General features: G+C 54.1%; 8 protein-coding genes across 8 annotated transcripts; 4 read left to right on the forward strand and 4 right to left on the reverse strand.

Annotated features, from left to right (window-relative positions):
* Positions 1-230: 230 nt before the first annotated feature.
* B0I36DRAFT_420118 (transmembrane amino acid transporter) lies at positions 231-2985 on the forward strand (the record flags this gene model as incomplete). The annotated part of the gene is given in 7 exon segments (XM_046162150.1): positions 231-260; positions 1155-1428; positions 1497-1547; positions 1611-2242; positions 2279-2518; positions 2528-2592; positions 2660-2985. Coding segments are annotated over 7 exon segments (1383 nt in total). The 3' UTR covers positions 2751-2985.
* Positions 2986-3356: 371 nt separating this feature from the next.
* B0I36DRAFT_233607 (MOSC domain-containing protein) lies at positions 3357-5042 on the reverse strand (the record flags this gene model as incomplete). The annotated part of the gene is made up of 1 exon (XM_046149240.1): positions 3357-5042. The coding sequence occupies one exon, from the start codon at positions 5040-5042 to the stop codon at positions 3357-3359; it is 1686 nt and encodes a 561-aa protein (XP_046019568.1).
* A 1241-nt stretch (positions 5043-6283) lies between these two features.
* Positions 6284-7330, forward strand: B0I36DRAFT_392561 (metallo-beta-lactamase superfamily protein; the record flags this gene model as incomplete). The annotated part of the gene is made up of 3 exons (XM_046161436.1): positions 6284-6495; positions 6521-7271; positions 7292-7330. 3 exons carry the CDS (start codon positions 6284-6286, stop codon positions 7328-7330), a joined length of 1002 nt encoding a protein of 333 aa, XP_046019569.1.
* Positions 7331-7465: 135 nt separating this feature from the next.
* On the reverse strand, positions 7466-8974 carry B0I36DRAFT_420119 (aldo/keto reductase). The gene is made up of 5 exons (XM_046162151.1): positions 8696-8974; positions 8498-8638; positions 8325-8438; positions 8070-8264; positions 7466-8009 (listed from the first exon to the last, which is right to left on the reverse strand). Exons 1-5 carry the CDS (start codon positions 8934-8936, stop codon positions 7714-7716), a joined length of 987 nt encoding a protein of 328 aa, XP_046019570.1. The 5' UTR covers positions 8937-8974; the 3' UTR covers positions 7466-7713.
* A 725-nt stretch (positions 8975-9699) lies between these two features.
* B0I36DRAFT_234607 (CoA-transferase family III domain-containing protein) lies at positions 9700-11412 on the reverse strand (the record flags this gene model as incomplete). The annotated part of the gene is made up of 1 exon (XM_046149328.1): positions 9700-11412. One exon carries the CDS (start codon positions 11410-11412, stop codon positions 9700-9702), a length of 1713 nt encoding a protein of 570 aa, XP_046019571.1.
* A 437-nt stretch (positions 11413-11849) lies between these two features.
* B0I36DRAFT_371684 (3-hydroxyacyl-CoA dehydrogenase) lies at positions 11850-12894 on the forward strand (the record flags this gene model as incomplete). The annotated part of the gene is made up of 3 exons (XM_046160035.1): positions 11850-12110; positions 12200-12656; positions 12716-12894. 3 exons carry the CDS (start codon positions 11850-11852, stop codon positions 12892-12894), a joined length of 897 nt encoding a protein of 298 aa, XP_046019572.1.
* A 212-nt stretch (positions 12895-13106) lies between these two features.
* B0I36DRAFT_358680 (dienelactone hydrolase) lies at positions 13107-14137 on the reverse strand (the record flags this gene model as incomplete). The annotated part of the gene is made up of 5 exons (XM_046158006.1): positions 13107-13205; positions 13259-13395; positions 13465-13574; positions 13632-13804; positions 13871-14137. The coding sequence occupies 5 exons, from the start codon at positions 14135-14137 to the stop codon at positions 13107-13109; spliced, it is 786 nt and encodes a 261-aa protein (XP_046019573.1).
* Positions 14138-14561: 424 nt separating this feature from the next.
* On the forward strand, positions 14562-16420 carry B0I36DRAFT_358681 (amidase; the record flags this gene model as incomplete). Its single annotated transcript, XM_046158007.1, has 5 exons — positions 14562-14752; positions 15036-15165; positions 15287-15421; positions 15481-15840; positions 15896-16420. 5 exons carry the CDS (start codon positions 14562-14564, stop codon positions 16418-16420), a joined length of 1341 nt encoding a protein of 446 aa, XP_046019574.1.
* Between the last annotated feature and the right edge of the window lie 713 nt (positions 16421-17133).

Here is a 17133-nt window from a genome sequence, read left to right on the forward strand (position 1 = left end):
CGTCGAAGGCCAGGCGACCAGACCGCATAAGCCCATTGAGACTGCTACTGCTATCGAGGTAAGCCGTAAGGAACGGCTAGTAGAGCCGGTCTATCAGGCCCACGACGAGTCCTCTTAAGGCGACCCGGTAGGCGTCATCCTCGTTGGCGGGCGCGGAGAAGGCAAGGCCGTGCGGAAGCAGACTAATCCAAGCTTGCACCTGTGACTCCCAGGACAGCATTATAGCCGCTATGGCAGCCAAGAAGGCCTCGACCGAAGCGGCGTGTTTCATGGCGAGGGCCTCGAGCTCGGCCGCGAGCCGCGTGCTCAGGCGTCGCAGCGAGATTTCGGCGAGGTAAAAGTACCAGGTCTCCTTGCCGTTCCCGTTGTGGCCTGGTGCTAGGAGGTGGAGTTTTTGGGACGGGGAGGCCGGCTCGCGTATTTGAGTGGTTTGGGTGGTCCGAGGACGTGGAGGTGTGGGCATGAAGCTGGGATACAGGCTCGACTTGTCGTCCCCAACGACAAAGTCAGGCATACGCAGAAACCTCCGCAGCTCCCGCTCGGACTACCAGATTGACCAGAAGAGTACACCGTGGAGCGACTCGAAGTCGGTGCCTCTCTGAAGGTCGTGCTCTTCTTCAGCACGCGGGCCTGGAGCCCTCGGGGGGTTCCGCCGCAGCTGCTGGCATATGGCCAGACCCTGAAGGACATACCTCCACGCCCGGACTGCATCCAGCGTGTACATCATGAAGACGAGGCTCTCCCTGTGACGGGGAAAGACAGGAACCGAGAGAATGGGGCACGAACCAACGGTACCCCAACTGGCAAACTACGCTTATCTCCCCTCACGCAAGCGCGAAGCCCAGAGTATTTGGACGCTAGCCTAATTCTTGCCTTCTCACCCCGGACAACGCCTAGGGCATGCTGCAATTAGTCACACCCTTGGCCAATCTTGCTCCAGAGCCCAGGGTGCACGTTATCACCGTAGATATAATGCCGGGTCTGGTCACTACCACCCAAGCGGTATATATATCAACGTCGACTGTGATCTCCCTGCCAACTGCAACCCTCTGTATCCTTACGCCACCCCCTTTCCGCCCTTGTACGCATTTGCTTCCCCTCTGCTCCTCATCCAATCTCAATTATGGCGATCGAAAACGCCCCTTTCCGACGAGAAGTACCAGTCGTCTGACAAGACCGACATGGCACCCGCTGCCTCCATCAAGGGCGGAATCGTCACGAATGACTTGGAGAGCGCCGAGGCCCATGAGGTTTTCAAGACCGGCGTGGACGGTGTCGAGTTTAGGACAGTGAGTTGGCAGCGGGCCACTATCGTCTTCTGCAAGATCAACTTTGCCATGAGCATCCTCGCCATTCCCGAGGCATTTGCCACACTTGGCTCAGTCGGTGGCTCTTTCTCCCTCATTGGCTTCACCTCTCTCAACGTCTGTGAGTCGAAACCCTAGATCTCATTTCTCTTAGCCTTTTCGCGTCACTTCGTACTAACAAGCCTCAAGACACCGGCCTTATCCTTGGCGACTTCCACAACAGACACCCAGAATGCCACAGTGAGTTCTTCGAAGTCGCGGGCGAGAATGCCCCCGTTACACAAGCTAATTTCGATCACGCAGTGCTGGCTGATATGATGGGCCTTATCTGGGGCAAGATTGGTCGCGAGCTCGTTGGTGTTCAAATAATCATTGCTCAAGTCCTCATATCGGCAGGCGGCATCGTCACAACGGCCGTCGGCCTGAACGCCCTGTCCAACCACTCACAATGCACGGTCGTGTTTGCTCTGTTGGCAGCCATTCTCATCACAGCCTGCTCGTCCATTCGTACCTTTTCAAAGCTCGGTTGGCTCACATGGTTCGGCATGATTACCTTCGTTCTCGGCGTCTTCGTCTTCACAATCGCTATCACCCAGCAAGACCGGCCTGCAGCAGCCCCCCCGACTGGCGACTTCGACCTTGGCTGGACCGCCATTTCATACCCTACTTTCGTCGTAGGCATGGTTAGCGCCGCGAACCTCTTCATCTGCACAAGTGGCTCGTCAATGTTCCTTCCCGTCATCTCTGAAATGCGCCGGCCACAGGACTACCGCAAGGCCTGCCTTTGGGCTGGTTTCATCGTCGATACCTTATATCTCGCCCTAAGTCTGGTTATCTACAGATATTGCGGGAAGTGGCTGTCTGTCCCCGCTTTTGGCAGCGCCGGGCCTCTCTTCAAGAAGATCTCTTACGGTATCTCGCTTCCAGGCCTAATCGTCGGTCTCGGCATCTACTAACACGTCGCCGCCAAGTACGCTTTTGTCCGCCTGCTCCGAGACTCGCATCATCTCCAGAAGCACACCGTCGTTCACTGGGGTACATGGCTCGGTGTGAACTTGGCTCTTGGAGTTGCGGCTTTCATCGTGGCTGAGGCCGAGCCTATCCTGAGCTACCTACTCGGCTTGGCTGGTGCCTTCTGTTTCGCCCCTTTCAGTCTGATCTTCCCCTGTCTTCTTTGGATGTACGATTCCAAGGGTTACAGAACTGGGTCGGTTGCGTAGAAGGCCAAGTATGCCGTCCACGCTCTCATCGTCTCCCTTGGTCTGTTCATGGTCGTTGGGACAGCGTATGTCTATTTCCACCCCCGACACTCTGGCAAGATAAACCGGTCAACTAACATGCTGTTGTCTTAGCTATGCGGTTGTTGTTGCTACAAAGGATGCCTTCGCAACTGGCATGATTGCACGCGTCTTTGACTGTGCCGCTAACTCTGGATCCAGCTGAATGCGGAGCTCCAGCACTGTAAACGATGCCTGGCAGTCGGTGAAGATTAGTTCATTGTCAGTTTATTAGGGTCAGCTACTCCAGGATAGAGGGTTGGGGATTAGTTCTTCAAGTTCGAAGCCGGTTTTCTTCAGTTTTGCAAAAGCAAGTGAGACATTGATTCAGAATGTTCCTCCTCGGTCGGAGTGTGCACTGGTGGAGAGTGTGTGCAACTATCTAGAAAATAACATTTCTACCGCACACCTCATTGCCAACCAGTTTTCCCTTGTCAACATCTGCCACATCCCAGTTATTTCGCGCCTAGAAAACTCATAGCAGCGCCACATCCCCATGGGCTCTTAAGAACGTGTTACATAAAAGAATTCACTTGGTGAGAGGCAGGGTTGCTGTTGTGTTTCCCTCACGTGCAAAATATTAGCACTCGGCTTTGAGAGCATTGCATCATTGGTCTTGATGGACGCGATCATCAACCAACTGATATTGGGCGATCAATCTGATCCTCCCCGATCTGTGATGAACTCGAAGCCATACACAACATTTTTTGGTCACTTGGAAATGTATATTTCCGATATCAATCATGCGTGTAGCGATCTCAGGGGACCGTGGCTAGTCTATCTCTATCTTGATCTTTCCAATGCCACGATCAACACAACTTTGCACGGCATGCCCTTTTTGATTCGAGAGAAGGCATGTGCTCCTGTAATCAACTTCACCTTTACATAAAGTAACTTTGCATGCACCACACGCACCAGCCAGGCATGACGAGGTGACATCAAAGCCTACCTCTGTCAAGACATCGAGCAATGATTTGTTGGCAGGAACCGTGAGATTCTCATGCCTGTTCTCGTCCGGGTCGAAAACCTCGACATCGAAAGGCTCGCCGAAATCACCGCCTTCCCCGCTTCCAAAGTCTTCGTAATGAACCATATGTTCTTGGTAGCCGTGCTCGTCGGTGATGCGAGAACATTCCTGCATCATGCGTCGGGGACCGCATGAGAATATGCGGGCCTTTGGGTTACCGTGCGTGTCTAGCTTCGGAATGACAGACTGTACATTGAGCCTTTGGCCCTCCTCAGATACGTAAAGGGTGGTCCTGTGCTTGGGGAGGCGATCCAAGAATGCTGCTTCCCTTGCACTGCGAACGGCGTAATGAAGATGCCACGACAAGCCTTTGCTTTCCCAGCGCCTGATGGATGGGAGGAATGCAGTGATACCAATGCCTCCGACGATCAGAACAAGTGGGAGACCCTCGTCGCACTTCTTGTCGTTCTCTTGAGCACGAGGATTATCGCCAGGTGCCATGGTGATCTCATCCCCAATCTTGAGCTCCTGGTGCAGATATGCTGAGCCTCCTCTGGAGTTCTGATCGAGAGACACAGCAATACTGAACTGGTGCAAGTCCCCGTCGACAATGGAGTAGGATCGGCTAAGTCTCCCATCAGGTCCAAAGTTGATCATTGCAAATGCGTAAGGGTCAAACTCTGGCTTCGTCAACACCAGCGTCTCCTTCATGTGGAAGGTAAGTCTTCGAACGCGCGGTGTGACGAGCTCAGCGTCGACCAGAGTGTAGCGTTTCTGAGCTCGCCTCAGTCTCGTGCTGGCAATGTCCAGCCACAGCTCGGTCATGGGAAGCTGGATGCAATCCGAAAGAAGAGTGAGCGCGACGTGCTTGCCTCTAGTGACGCGCTGCACGTTGAGAACGGACCACTTGGGATATGGTCGCTTGAGCAGAACCATCTTGTCGCCCTTGCAAATCATCCCCGTCTTCAGCACACGCATGTTCCAGCCCGAACGTCCTGTCTGGATTGTTCGCTTCAACATTCTCGGCCACTCGAAGCGTGCATTGAGCTTGTAGCACGGGTGTCTAGGTTCGCTGACCTCGAGGAGGACTTCGCCGCCGAGTTGGTATATGTCGCCGATGCAAACATTGTCTTCGCTCAGGTTTGTCGTAGCAATGTTTTCGCCGAAAGAGCCAGTGTCGTACAGGTGCGGGTTGGCAACGCTTTCGGTTTGCCAATCTTCGTAGTGTTCTGGATTGTACTGATGCACAGCTCGTTCTGTGCCACCGTGCGACTTGGCTGCGTGGTCGTCACCTTCCAATCCTGTTGCATCGCAGAATAGGGGTCCGTCATGTTCCTTCTTGTAGATGGCGGACGTTATTTCGCCTCCCAACCCTGCTTTCTTGACTTTCCCTGTTCGGGCTTGAATCAGGGTTGCCTCCTTCGGCCACGGTGCTGGCTTCAACGTCATCACAGTCTCTTTCGTGATATCGACTGCGCCACGACGGGCCATGATGCCGGCATGGGGGCGGGGCGAGTTCATGTGGTGGGGCGACTCGAGTTCGGAGGCGCTCGTAGGAAGAAAAGAAGCTTCACTCGGCCTCTGGTGGTTTGCACGAGATTGGACCCTCTCAGGGCTTGGTTTCCCTGCGTTTCCTTTACCCGATTTGCTCTCAAGTTAAGCACCTTCGCAGTCAGACGTGCAAAGCAAGCCATCACGCCTCGGGGTATGGTGCTCCTGCATCTGCTCGGGGCAGCGAACCCGTCGGTCCGCATCAACTTTCCAAACGCTAAGTGCGTCGGACCTTGGCCCCGGGTGCTCCGCGGGTTTGCCCCGCTTGCCGGCTGGACGGGGAGAAAGGCTCGCCGCGGTCCCGCCGACTTATCTAACTGGGTATTGCGATAAATGAAGGGCCCTCTATCAGATAGCAAAGACTCACCGGGCATCGCTCACGTGTGATCATTGTAATCAGGGACTCGACTGTGTCTCATGCAGTTGTGCTGCATAATGGCATCTGCTCAGATCACCACCCATTCATGTATGAAAACCCCGATAGGGCTGCGAGGCCCGTAAATGGGTCAACGATCTCGAATCCGTCTCACGCCAGTCTGGCCTAAAACATCGTCAACCGCTATCTGCTCCGAAGGGGCACAGTCGCCATCTCATTGTTCATCATGTGCTCGTCCAATTCAAGCCATTATCCATGGCCTGTCTCGACTAAGTGACAAGCGCCCCAGGAGGGGTCACAGCCAATCACTGGGCCAGGAGTCCATGTAAGGCGGACTACCATGGTTCTTGGGTCGGGTCCTAGGGTCCAAGAGCCTGCCGCATTTCCCCCGGATTCCTATCGTCCTATCGCACGAGCGCTTGGCCACAGGGGTACCGGGCAAGGCGGGGGCGGCTATCTCCAGCTTGGCATCTCATTCAAGGTTCTCATTCAAGGTAAAGGTCTCGAAGAGCGGCGCAGGTATGCCTGAGGACTCATGCCTGCTTCGATTGCGGGAACGTCTCTATCGTGCCCAGCACAGCATATTCTCTTCGCTGGGACCAGGGTTTCATTTCCTGGGGCTTTTGGGTTCAGCTTTTTGGTTCAGCTGAGCATATATCCCGGTGCTGCACGCACCAGCGCACCCCTTCTTTTTCCTTCTTCTCGTTTTCCTTTTTTTCCCGCCTTGCTCATAGGTTTATCGCTTTTCATGTTAATGTTGCTTTCACAATAGCTCCAACAAAAACCTACCTCAAACAAAGACATCATGGACCCAGAAACGGTCATTCAACCTCAGGCTCCTCCTGATCTTCGCATCCCGGACTCGCAGGTTACTGTGAAAGTGTCAATCATCGACACCACCAGCCACATGAGCAAGTTTCCCATGTTCGCCTTTGTCGATCCGTTGATGCCAGGCCATCATGAGATGAACTGCGGTGACTTTGCTTTCTTGGTTGAGCATCCCAAGAGCGGCAACAAGTACGACACTATGCTCTTTGACCAGGGCGTGCGCAAGGATTGGGAGAACTTACCCCACGCCCTTCGTCCATGGTGTCAAGCAAGGCGGCTGCGTAATTGAGGTTGATAAAGACGTTGCCACCATTCTCAAGGAGAATGGGAAAGACCTCTCCGAGGTGGGAGGCGTTGTTTGGTCACACTGGCATTTCGACCACGTCGGTGATGCACAGACATTCCCAGGTACCACGGATATCATTGTCAGGCCAGGGTTCAAGAAAGCGCATATCCCTGCGTGGCCAACCGATCCTGAGTCTCACATTGACGGGAAGGCCTGGGAAGGGCGCACACTTCGCGAGATAGACTTCGTAACAGAGGGCAATGGTCTCAAAATTGGCCGGTTCGATGCACTGGATCTTTACGGCGACGGAACCTTCTACCTCCTCAACACCCCCGGCCACACTGTTGGTCATCTATCGGCCCTCGCTCGCACGACGTTGGAGCCCCCAACCTTCATCTTCATGGGAGGAGACATCGCACATCAGGGAGGGGAGTTCCGGCCGACACAGTACATGCCCTTGCCCGCCGAGATCTCTCCCAATCCGTTCAGCCGCACTCTCCCACATGCGGCCTTGACCTGTCCTGGTGACATCTTCGTCGCGATCCATCCGAAGAAGAGCCGCACAGAGCCATTCTTCAACCCAACCACGGCTGATGGTGCATGGCATGATTGTCCGCATGAGGCGAAGCGCAGCATCGACAAGATGACCGAGTTTGATGCATACGAGAACATATTTCCGGTAATCGCTCACGACAACAGCCTATGGGGCACTGTGGATCTTTATCCAAAGCCAGCTGATGACTGGTACGCGAAGGGCTGGAAGGACAAGACACAGTGGGGATGGCTCAATGAGTTTGATCCGGGCAGCGAGGGATCAGAAAAGCTGGCTTGCAATGACAGAGAGAGTATTACTTGGTTAACTAAAGTTCTCAAGTCCTTCTTTACCCTAACGTGCTATTTTGACTGTTGCCATCAGTTGTCCCAAATCGGTCCGGGAAAATGGTCCACGTTCCATTTTACGTTGGTCACATACACAAGTCTTTTGATATTTTCCCCTAGCTTTCTAAAGGCGACGGCCAGGTGCGCTTTCGAATGTTGTTCCGAACAAGTGAAATGTATTCATGCAGACATGTTCCAGGTGGGTCGATTGTCTGTGATGCCTTTAACGGATCGCTAGATCCTCAATTGCCAATATCCTTCGCCGCCGTCTCATTATATCTGTCACCCTGCGGCTTCAGCTTGTTGATCGTGGCACGCATCAGCTTCAGTTCTTCTTCTGTCAACTCAATGTCTCGCGAGGCCCAGTTCTCCTCCAGACGCGATGGCTTTGTCGTCCCCGGAATGGAAATGATGCCTTGAGCTGCGACCCAAGCCAGCGCAACCTGAGCGACTGTGCAGCCCTTCTGCTTCGAAATTTTCTTGAAGCCCTCGCTGATCTTCTTGTTGGCGTAGAAACTTTCGCCTTGAAACTTGGGTACTGTACAGGGGCAAACAGTCAATATCCAAAGTCCACATATGGCGCCAAGCGTTTACTCACTTTCGCGACGATAGTCGTCCTCGTTGAAGTCTTCGGGAGAGTTGTAAGGAAAGTGCTCAACCAGCCAACCATGTCCAAGGGGACCGTAGGCGATGAAGGCGATGTCCAGCTCACGCGCTGTGTTGATAAGTCCGTCTCCCTCGTGAATAGTCTCGAAAGGAGAATACTCGGCTTGAACAGCATCGATTTTCGCAACTGTATTGGCACAGAATTAGCCGGTACCCGAGCAAAAGCAATCTCAGGCGAATAACTCACTGAAATTCGCTTTTCTCAGGGTCGCGGCCGAGCATTCAGAAAGTCCAATATACTTTGTCTTGCCCTCCGTGCGAAGGCTGTCCAAGGCTGGGATGGACTCCTCAAGGGGGGTATCTGATGCCCATCAGTCACCACCATCAGCGGAGGATCGCTAATAAAGGGGGAATACTGACTGGCGTCGAGGCGGTGGAGATAGTAGAGATCGGGCGTGAAGCCAAGTCGCTCAATTGTGCCGTCAATGTAACTCTTGATGTGAGCGGCTTTGTTGGTAACTTTGCCGTCTTCGAAAACGGCAACGCCGCACTTCGAAGCAACTGCAGAAACACGCAGATTAGCCAGTCTCCACTTCGAATGGAACAAGGGACACATACTGAACAGCTTGTCACGGCAATTGTGCTTTCGGATGAAGTCGCCAAGGATCTTCTCGTTCATGCCGTTTCGGTAGGAAACAGCAGTGTCCCAGAATGTGCAACCCAGCTCCAAAGCCTTCAGGAGAACTGGCTCGGCCTCTTCGTAGCTGAGGTTGTTGCCGAGTGCGAAGCTGATCCCCATGGCACCAAAGCCAGGCACTGGAACTTCCAGGCCATCATTGAAATGAAGTGTCTTGACCATGTTGGCGGTCGGAATCTTCACTTGCACTTGAGCGTGAGGTCCTCGGGAAGCTGCTTGGGAAGGGTTCCTGCACCTTAGCTCTTAGCTACTTTAATAGCTTCGCCGAAACCGCGACCTCCCCACTCCGGCTGACCCTTGCTATCGCATACTGATACCATTGTGCCGACTTTGCCCCGTAGGGTACCGGTGCTCTTAGTGCGCGAGCGTCGTCGGAGACTTGGCGCCAAAGCTATGGATAGGCTACTGATTGCACTGGCACCACCCGGGCTTGCCGCCCCATTCCCCAGGCTCCACAGGTCCGCTTCTCCTTGACCCTTGAGTAATGATGATTATGATAGTGGATAGGACATCTCAATGCCGATGTCGGTCCTGGTCCGAGTACATCTCATCAGCAAGCTTCCGACATCATGCTAAGCTTTCAGTCCGCAGCTGGGTCAGCTCGTGAACCCGTTTGCCCCGAGCGTATGAACCAGGACAGATGATTCTCTTGTCGCATGTCGCCCGATCCTGAACAAGGGGTCACAACAAGAGCGAATGCTCCTTCAATCTTGATGCCGAGTATAATTAAGTAAACCCTACAAATAAGGTCCCGAGAACACGATGAACCCATGACACCGAGCCTCGGGGTTTCCCGACGAAGAGACAACAAATTCCCGTGCCGCCTGTCACGGCGGCTGAGGTTGTTGCCGCACTTTTGGACAACAAAACCTTTCAGACTTCTTTTCCTAATCTCCTAATCTCCTAATTGATATACAAGGGACTTCTAAGCGTCGATTAAGAAATGCCTAAACTCATGATGGCAGAAAGGAACAGGAGGACTGGTCCATTTTGGATTGATGTCTTCGTCGTCGAACTGCACGACGGGGGCCAGCGTTCGAAGGTCAGAACCAAACACGGTGTCCTTGAAGTGCACGTAGTACCTTTCATTCTCTATCAACTTGCTGTTCTCCCTCCACGCCTTCATTATTTGGTAGTACAGAGGCGCGACGTGAATATCACTACCCCAAGGCGTGAAGTTGTACTTATCCTGGATCCTCTTCACCACCTCGGGCTGGTAAAGACGAACCTCGGGATCTAGGGTGGCCATGTTGTATGCGGTAAGTGCACCATGACCGTGGTATGAGCCGCCAAACTTGGTACGATCACGGATAGCGCAGGCGATGATCAGGGCCGTCAGGATACCCGTCGACATGTCGGATATGGGCAAACTTGGAAGCACACCCTGGCCGGCAGGCAGACCGAATGACTGAGCAATGACCCATGAACTACCGGCAGCAGCGTCCGCGACCTGCTGCCATCCAGGCCTCTCAGCATAAGGCCCATCAGGTCCGTAGCAGTTCTCGTCTACGTAAACGATGCCCCTGCCGCGCTTGTTGGCAATCTCCAAAGCAGCCTTGAGCCCGAAACCCCGACGCTCGAGGGAGCGCAGGCGGTAGCCCTGGAGGATAACATCGGCCTCCTCGAACAACATGATCAGCTTGGCGTGGTCGTCGGGGTTTTCGAGATCCAGATCGATAGTCGTCTTGCCTGCCATCAGAGATGATGGCTGGGCTGGAGTATAGTCCTTGAGCTTGGAAGAATTGACACGAATGACCTCGGCACCCATGGATGCAAGAGCGGCACCGGCAGCGCTTCCAGCAATAATCCTCACAAGCTCAACCACCTTGATGCCGGCGAGAGGTCGAGGATCCTTGAGCTGAGGCAATGGAGATGGCGCCAACGCGAGACATTGTGTCTGGCGAGAGTAGTTAATGAGCGGGTGACGGCCCAGGAGTTTGCCCATTTCAGTTTTTCGCCATCCCTCTGGGGAGTGCACGATAGAGCCTGACAGACCCTTCTCCACCATCAGCTGCTCGAGCTCCCGAGCACGGTACTTGCGGACATGATCTCCAATTAGTCTGTAGGCCGCGTCGTCTGTACCAACAGAGACATCAAGGTCCCTGCTGATGCCGACCGCAGCCAAAGCGGTCCAGGGGTCAAGAGAACCGTGGAATTGGTACCAAGTCCCTACATCGGCGGTCTCATAGATGGCAGTGGCGCGGAACACTAGGGATGAGCCAGTTTGACGATCCTTGTCCCACTGGGGGACACTTGGCAGCTTGATGACATCAGGGCCAGTGACGCCGTCAATCGCAACCAGCGCTGGGGTCGCAGGGTAGAGGCCAGCATGATCCGTGTCGATGTGTACCGCGCTGCTGACGTCGCGACCACGGAGGCGCAGAATCTCAAGTGCGACAATGCCAAACATGGCATGCAGAGTCGCAGTCAGAGCCTGGGACTTGATAGGACCGGGAATGCATGGCAGATCGTCTCCGTGAAAATGGACCTTGTTTAGCAAGGCTTCATCGGTCGTGAACCCCGGGGTTCGCTTGGCTAGGATGCGCAGTAGTCGCTTGCACTCCTCTGGTACAGGCAGGAAAGCCTCGTCAACGTAGGTGCCAGGGCCATAGCTTTGCGACTTGTTGCTGGAGGTCATCTTGCTTCGTCTGTTGTGGGTTCATCGATAAGGCGGCTAAAGCTCAGGTCATCCATGTGCCGAGGATTCTGGTCTTAAGTTCCGGTCGTGCACTTCATTCTTCATACCACGCTGTTTTCGGCAATCAGCGTCCAGCTTAGTGTCCGAGGCATGGGTGCCGTGGTTCGGAGCGTCGGGGATGCCGTCCCGGGCTTTCCGCGGGTGGATCCGGAGTGAGGGTCAGTAACAAACAGGGGCTTGCACCAGGGTCCGGGTGATCGTCTAAGTCTTCCGGCGTTCAATCACGGAGCTCCAGTTCGCGCTTTGCAAGCCGACGAAGGCACAAGAGCTGCCGTGATAGATAGCTAGATGGTGCTGCAACTCGGCCTCTTCCTCGCAATTCCTGGTGTTTGTCTCTCATCCACTGAGTTCAACCGTATGCGAATTGACTCGCGAGGATGTCACTTAACGTTCGCTCAGTCGCCGTTGTGGGTGGCGGCGTCATCGGCGCAAGCTGGGCCTACCTCTTCCTCACGAAAGGGCTGAGAGTTGTCATGTCAGATCCCGCCAAAGGGGCAGAAGATTCATTCAAGCTTTTCATCACCAAAGCCAACGCCGACTCAGATGGGTCTGCCAGTGACCTGCAGAAACTCCTGGTCAGGTTTGAGTTTGTTGATGACATTACGCCGCACTTGCCAAAGGTGGACTTTGTTCAAGAGGTAATGTTGCTTTGAGTCCGACTCCATATCCTGCTCATTGACCAAGGATTAGCTTCATTTCGGAACTAGCATGCTTACTTCATAACTAGAACGGGCCAGAGCGCTTAGAACTCAAGCAACGGATCGTGGCGTCGATCGATGAGCACACCCGCCCCGAGGTCGTAATCGCTTCGTCCTCGTCCGGCCTTCCCCCATCACAATTCATCACCGAATGTAAGAAAGCACCTGGTCGCGTTCTGGTGGGGCACCCCTTCAACCCGCCGCATTTGATCCCGCTGGTCGAAGTTGTCCCCCACCCCGGTACCAATCAGGCTTCCATCACCGCTGCTCTGGAATTCTACAAGTCGCTCGGCAAGCGGCCTATTCAGCTTCGCAAAGAGATTCCCGGCTTCGTCGCGAATCGTCTTCAGACAGCGATCAACAACGAGGCATACAGTCTGATCAGCAGAGGAGTTGTCTCGGCCCACGATCTCGATGCTGCCGTCTCATCAGGTCCCGGTCTTCGATGGGCACTCACTGGGCCGATTGCCATCAATACCCTCGGTGGTGGGGGGGCCATGATGGTTTTGGGCAAAGACTTGAAAGACTCGGGCCAGCCATTCAAGGTTGGGAGCAGGATATCCTACGTAACCGCTTCGTCTGGGACGAAACAGATATTGCGAAGTTGAGAGACGAGGTCAACAAGTCTTATGGCAGTACTGACTGGGACGAGATTGTGCGCGAGAGAGACTCCGTGCTGATGGACCTCCTGGCTTCAAAGTCCAAAGCAACCTCGTTAGACTGAAAGCGAACCGCTTCACTGTAACAACAGCTTCAGACGTAATCAAAAAGGCACACGGCTCGTCATGAGAACAGTCTGAGAAATCGTGTAAATGACGAAACCTGTAGACGGATGGCTTATGTGTTTGTCTTACTCCATGTTCGTGAACCCATGCATTTTTTATCGTTTTGTGCCAGCTTCAACCGTATCCATGTCATTTTCGACTTGTTGTGTTATCATTCCTGAGCGATCCAGAAATTGAGCCACTCGATGAAGCCCTTAAAGGGCTGCTCCTTTGCCCACATCTCATAAGGATCTGTGAGGCGCGCTCGTGACTGGCAGGTTCTGTTAGTGTGACGTGCATGCGGGGGATCTGCATTGGACCTACCGCGAAGCCATGACCGACGTCAGAGAAGATTTGCATGTTGAATCGCTGCTTCTGCTCGGTGCAGATTCCGACCACACGGGCGCGTGCCTCCGGAGTGAAGAGGTTATCGGTGCTGGGAACGGCGAAAGCAATAGACCCTGTTACATATTATTGTCAGCCACAAGGCGCCCTTTGCACAAGACCGGCCGCATGAGAGGTTGCTATACCCTTAGAGTTCTGTACGTGGCTCTCCTTCACAAAAGAAGGGTGAGCAATGGCTCCAGCTGAGCAAATGCCACCATCCGACAACTGTACGCAAACGAACCTCGCACCCCAGCTACTTCTTGTCAGCGAGCGCCAGCCATTGCTCTGGGCAATTGTTTGCCCGACTTACCAGTAGCCAACACAGCCGAACTTTGTCTTCCCTCCATTCCCGTACTGGGCCTTCACGTTCTTCACCCATTCCCTTCCGACGTCCTCCGATGCAGTCAGGTGCTTGGCCGCCCAAGCCCCAAGGTCGAAGTTGGGGTCGCTCAGCGGCGTAGCAGAGTGCTTTCCCACAGAATCCTGGAGGAAGTCGGTGTCAATGCGCCGCCCTCTCAATCGTCCTGTATTCGCCGGTGATGCACTTACCCCTAAGAAGTAAACGACACCGAGTGTCAAGTATCCACAAGCGGCATAGGCGTCCATCAGCAGCATGCTGTTGATGTGCAGCCCGAAGGCATCAGGGAAGGAGAGCAGAACATGGCCATTGGCAGCTTTGGAGTCGGGCGTCGCCACGTAGGTATCGACACCCTCGATCTGGATGGTCTTGCCAGTGGGCTCGCCCTTGTGCAAGTCGCCCTTGAGGCAGCACACGTCAGCGGGCTTCGCAAGCACGGGATCGTGAACGCCTGCCATGCCGCCCGATATCGCTGAGCTTGGACTGAGAATGAAATGTCCCAAAACTGGTTGTTGTGGACCGCTCGGCACTGTTTGCCAAGGGTGTGCTGGAAATGACGAGGAGGCACACCAGGTATCTCGGTATCTGCCGGGGAGCAGAGCCGGGCCGATCGCCGCCCATCGGGCGCCAACCAAACGATGAATTCGATAACTGTGCCTAAGCACAATTTCAATAAGTCCCAGCAATCAGAGCTCCGCACTTGTAAGCGGACGAGATAGGACGATAAGACTCGAAATCTCGGGTCATCCGGTCAGCGTCCAAATCGGCCACTGTCGAGCTACCCCAGCCCCACCACACCACTGCCTGGGGATAACCACCAGTTGGCACTCCTTGATCCTCCACTCCAGATCTGGGCCAGCTGGAACTATTCCTCGGTGGAAAATGGCAAGACTCTGGACGGACGTTGTCCGTGAGAAGAGGGCAATCCGCAATCAAAAACTTGCAAAGACCTACGGCGAAGATGCACCTTCTGATCCGCGCATCTTTGCTGCGAGAGATATCCAGGGCTTGCTCAATCTACTACAAGATCGAGAGGTCACAACTGAGGCCATCGTGCTTGCCCACATTGCAAAGTAAGAGTCCAGTCATCATGTATCCCCGTGGTCGTTGCCTCCGTTTAACGTTCATTAGAGCAAAAGAAGCCCATCAGAAGGTACGCTTACGTTTTGGTGCCCATGTATCAATGGGATGGACCGCTGATATGGTGGTTGCAAACAGACTGTTTGACAGAAATCTGCTTCGATGAGGCCCTTGACCAGGCGCGTGAGCTCGACGCCCTTCAAATGGAACATGGGCGGCTAAAGGGGCCTCTGCACGGCGTGCCAGTCTCGCTCAAGGACCAATTCAACGTTGAAGGGCTGGATCGACACTCGGCTACGTTGGCCGCGCGTTCCATCCCGCCGAGTCGGACTCTGTCCTGGTGGCGGTGCTCAGAAAGCTCGGCGCCGTCATCATCGCAAAGACAAACCTGCCTCAGAGCATTCTGGTATGGAAATGCACCGTCTGCTTGGGGTCAAAGTCACGAACTAACTCCCGGCAGTGGGCTGAAACAGAAAACCCGCTCTGGGGTCTAACCACGCACCCGATGAACCCTCACTACACTCCAGGTGGCTCCTCGGGAGGCGAGGGTGCTCTCCTGGCTCTCGGAGGCTCGGCGCTCGGCGCTCGGCTGGGGAACTGATATTGGCGGCTCCATCCGCATTCCATCCCACATGAACGGCTTGTGGGGTTTGAAACCAAGTGTAGGCAATCTGGGCTTCGAAGCCTCATTACCTGTGCCTGCCTTGCTGACTTGGCCCAGAGTGGCAGGTTCTCCTATGAAGGCGTCGAGGTTTCCCAAGATGGACAACATCAGATACCTTCTGCCGTTGGTCCTATGGCAAGAACACTCAACACTCTTACACTGGCCTCTAAAGCTGTGATCGAGGCGGCGTGCTGGACCCTGGATCCTCAGATGCCGCCCATGCCATGGAGAGATGACGTCTTTCAACAATATTCACAAAAGTCGCTGGTCGTTGGCATCATGGTAGATGACGGGATGGTGAAGGTCCATCCACCCGTCGAGAGGGTGTTTGATGAGGTTTGTCAGAAGCTGGAGGCAGCGGGGCACGAACTCATCCCTTGGGATACGTCTCTGAACGCCGATTGCATCAAGCTCATGGTGGGGGCAAATTCCGCTCAAGACCATACTTTGATCTGCCTACTGACCTCGACAGGATGCGCATTACGTTGTGGATGGAGGCGAAGATATTCGACGCGACGTTGGCGCAGGTGGCGAACCATTCCTGCCCCATGTCCAAGGCTTGGTGGAACGTGGCCCGGCAATATCCGTCTATGAATACTGGCAGCTGAACAAGAGGAAGAAGGCTGCTCAGGCTGCCTACAATCAGATGTGGAACGCCATGAAGTCATCGTCGGGTCGGCCCGTGGATGTTCTAATCGTGCCTACCATGCCACGCACCGCAGTCCCCCATCGGGCATTGCGCTGGCCGGGCTACACGAAACTCTTCAACTTCCTCGACTACACTGCCCTGTCATTTCCCGCTGGTAAAGCGTCCAAAGTACTTGATCCTTCGTTGCCCACAGGATACGAGCCTCGCAATGCCACCGATGCTTGGAACTGGGGCTTGTACGATATCGAAGCAATCGATGGGCATAGCGTTGGTCTGCATATTGTGGGTCGACGTTTGCAAGAGGAAATGGTTCTGGGGATTGCTCATCAGATCCAGAAGATACTGTAGATGGCAGCTCGGTATGGCGGTTCTGATCCTGAAAGTTCTGACTCGATTGTCATATTCATCATTGTCAACGATGATGTTCATGACGGGACTAGCAGAAAGTGGTCAAGATCAGGCATGGAAGAAAGGCTACAAAATCTACCTTGATTCTCCACTATTTGTACATGCGCAGGAACATCTCCTTATTCACGCCTTGTGACCACTAATCCTCCTCGTCCTTATTTTCTCAATGGCGCTGAAGACATCTGCCAACAGACCCATTTTGTTTAACCTTCCCGGTTGTATTGCGCTCAACACTCAACAATTTCCAGGTCCTAGGGGCCTTTTAAGGGCAGAACATGGGCTTTGATGCCGTGTCGCATCTCTGTATTTCATCCTGCTCGTGCAGCTTCGTCAACAGCTGCGTTCCGTGAATACTGGCTGACATTCCAGACTCAGTGTATCATCCAAATGATGATCCACGCGGGGACAAGGACATGAGACGCGCGACGCCGTACATTGGTTTGCACTCGTGTTGATCATTACGGCTTGACTACCCATTCTGTCAAGTGAAACCAAGGCGATATCGCAGAGATAGGCGTCCATCTGCTTTCCTAGACCTGTCAGTCCAACCGGGCACAACAGCCATCTGAGTTGTACCTACCGTTTAATACTATTTCGTCATATATGGAGGGAATCGTGCTTCGCTCAAACGAGCTTCTGTCGAAGATCAGTTT

This window comes from Microdochium trichocladiopsis (assembly GCF_020744255.1).
Source record: "Microdochium trichocladiopsis strain MPI-CAGE-CH-0230 chromosome Unknown B0I36scaffold_1, whole genome shotgun sequence".
Lineage (NCBI taxonomy): Eukaryota > Fungi > Ascomycota > Sordariomycetes > Xylariales > Microdochiaceae > Microdochium > Microdochium trichocladiopsis.